The sequence below is a fragment of the Aplysia californica genome, unplaced genomic scaffold, assembly GCF_000002075.1.
Source record: "Aplysia californica isolate F4 #8 unplaced genomic scaffold, AplCal3.0 scaffold00831, whole genome shotgun sequence".
Taxonomy (NCBI): domain Eukaryota; kingdom Metazoa; phylum Mollusca; class Gastropoda; order Aplysiida; family Aplysiidae; genus Aplysia; species Aplysia californica.
The window spans coordinates 232672-234359 of record NW_004798101.1 but is presented as its reverse complement, the minus strand read 5'-3'; the positions used below and the strand labels follow the sequence as shown (position 1 = coordinate 234359).

Below are 1688 nucleotides of genomic sequence, written 5' to 3'. Positions count from 1 at the left end.
TGTGTGTGTGTGTGTGTGTGTGTGTGTGTGTGTGTGTGTGTGTGTGTGTGTTGCCACGTGGGGCCTACATCTATGTGTGTGTGTGTTTGTGTGTTTCTTTACCAGTCCTCTCGACCATAAGGCAGGCCAAAATATTCACTTTTTAAAAAAATCGAGCCGGCTAGATAAAAACAACTGAATATATATACATATGTCTTTCAATATCGCAAAAATTAGGGTGCCTGCAAGCAAATAGACTAATTTTGAGGTGCTGATTTAAAAAATTGGGTTATTTTTATTTTTTTTTAGATACGTCCGATATTTAAATTTTTTGTTGATCCATGTTTGAACCTCCATTAGGCAACAGAAGTGCAGATGCCGCGACGGTGTCTCAAATTTTGCTCTGAGAAGCGGTTACTGAAACTCCTCAAAGGTTCTGCAACAGTTTCCGAGGCAGTATTCTGTCTCATGAGAACAGCTAGCGGGCAAAAAGAAAGCAGCGGTTTCCAAACACAGCCGACAAACTTTTTCTGTTGCCGTTCCGTCGCCGCACACTATTCAAAGTGAAACGGCCTATAGACAGGTACGATAATCACTTCTGTTGCCCGAGCGTGAAAAAAAATCTAATCTGTATATGAATACTTCGTAATCCCTTTTTCAGAAGTACAAAATTTAAGATCCAATCACATTGAAAAAATTTCCGACGCACGCATAGCCACTACTACTTGCAAAATTAATCATATCTGTTTTCACTCATCACTATTCACATTTTTAGTGTACCCATACCCTAATTTGTTGCCTATGGTAGCACATGAAAAGTTGTCAGAGACAAAGGAAGTGTTTCAGAGACCAAAGCTGCAGAACATTCAAGAAGAGTAAAATTCCACGTTATTCTCTCTTCAAAGGTGGTCAAGACAGGATTGTTCCAGTTCAAGAGAACATAACCCTACAGCCCAAAAATGTACAATGAAAAGAATGATATCCTGGAAATGGAGTTATACAAGAGCCTCACTGACCATCTTATACTTCACGACCTTTAGTACTACAGATGAACCCCATAAACTAAACTAAATTCTTAAGGACTAGAAAACAAGTTGGATTTAGCACTTCCAGAGCTATCCTTGAAGTTGACAACCAACATATTAATTATTAGTCGCGCATATATTGAACGACAGGGGCTTAACCAAAACAAAACTTCAAGAAATCCTGTAAAAAGCAACTTTTAATGAAGATGAGAAGTCACACTTACCGCACTCAAAACACCAGCTTTGGACATCTGACCAAGCACGTCTGGTGGTCGCCCGTTGATTAAATACACAAGATTCTGGAGCTCATCAAAGAGGAGTTTCAGCCTAAATCTCCTCTGACGCTCTCTGAGGAAAAGTGTTCTTTCAAATGAGTCTGGGACTAACATTTCAACACTATAATATATATCTTATTTACAGTGGAATTCACATGTAAAAAGGATGGGTGTTAATATATAATAATAATGCCTTGCCTTGCATGCAAACAGAGAGAGGTTGAAACCCAGACATGGTTGATAGGCTATTGAAAGTACTTATCTCAATTTGTCAGTAGTGGTGGTGTACCCCACACAGCCCAGGCTAGTCCTTGCAGGCAGTCAAAGCATTTGAAAGCACTATTCAGTCAAATATGAAAAATCACGTGTTACTGTAATAAAAATTTGCTGCATCACCAATGGGTCCCCC

The 1688-nt window shown here is 39.3% G+C and overlaps 1 protein-coding gene across 1 annotated transcript in view; it reads right to left on the bottom strand.

The window, feature by feature from the left end:
• LOC101848081 overlaps positions 1–1688 on the bottom strand; it is a gene marked incomplete in the record, with an annotated part of 43238 nt that overhangs the window by 7327 nt on the left and 34223 nt on the right. Inside the window, 1 exon segment of the mRNA XM_035972759.1 lies at positions 1229–1352. Within this exon segment, the coding sequence (XP_035828652.1) occupies positions 1229–1352 (124 nt within the window).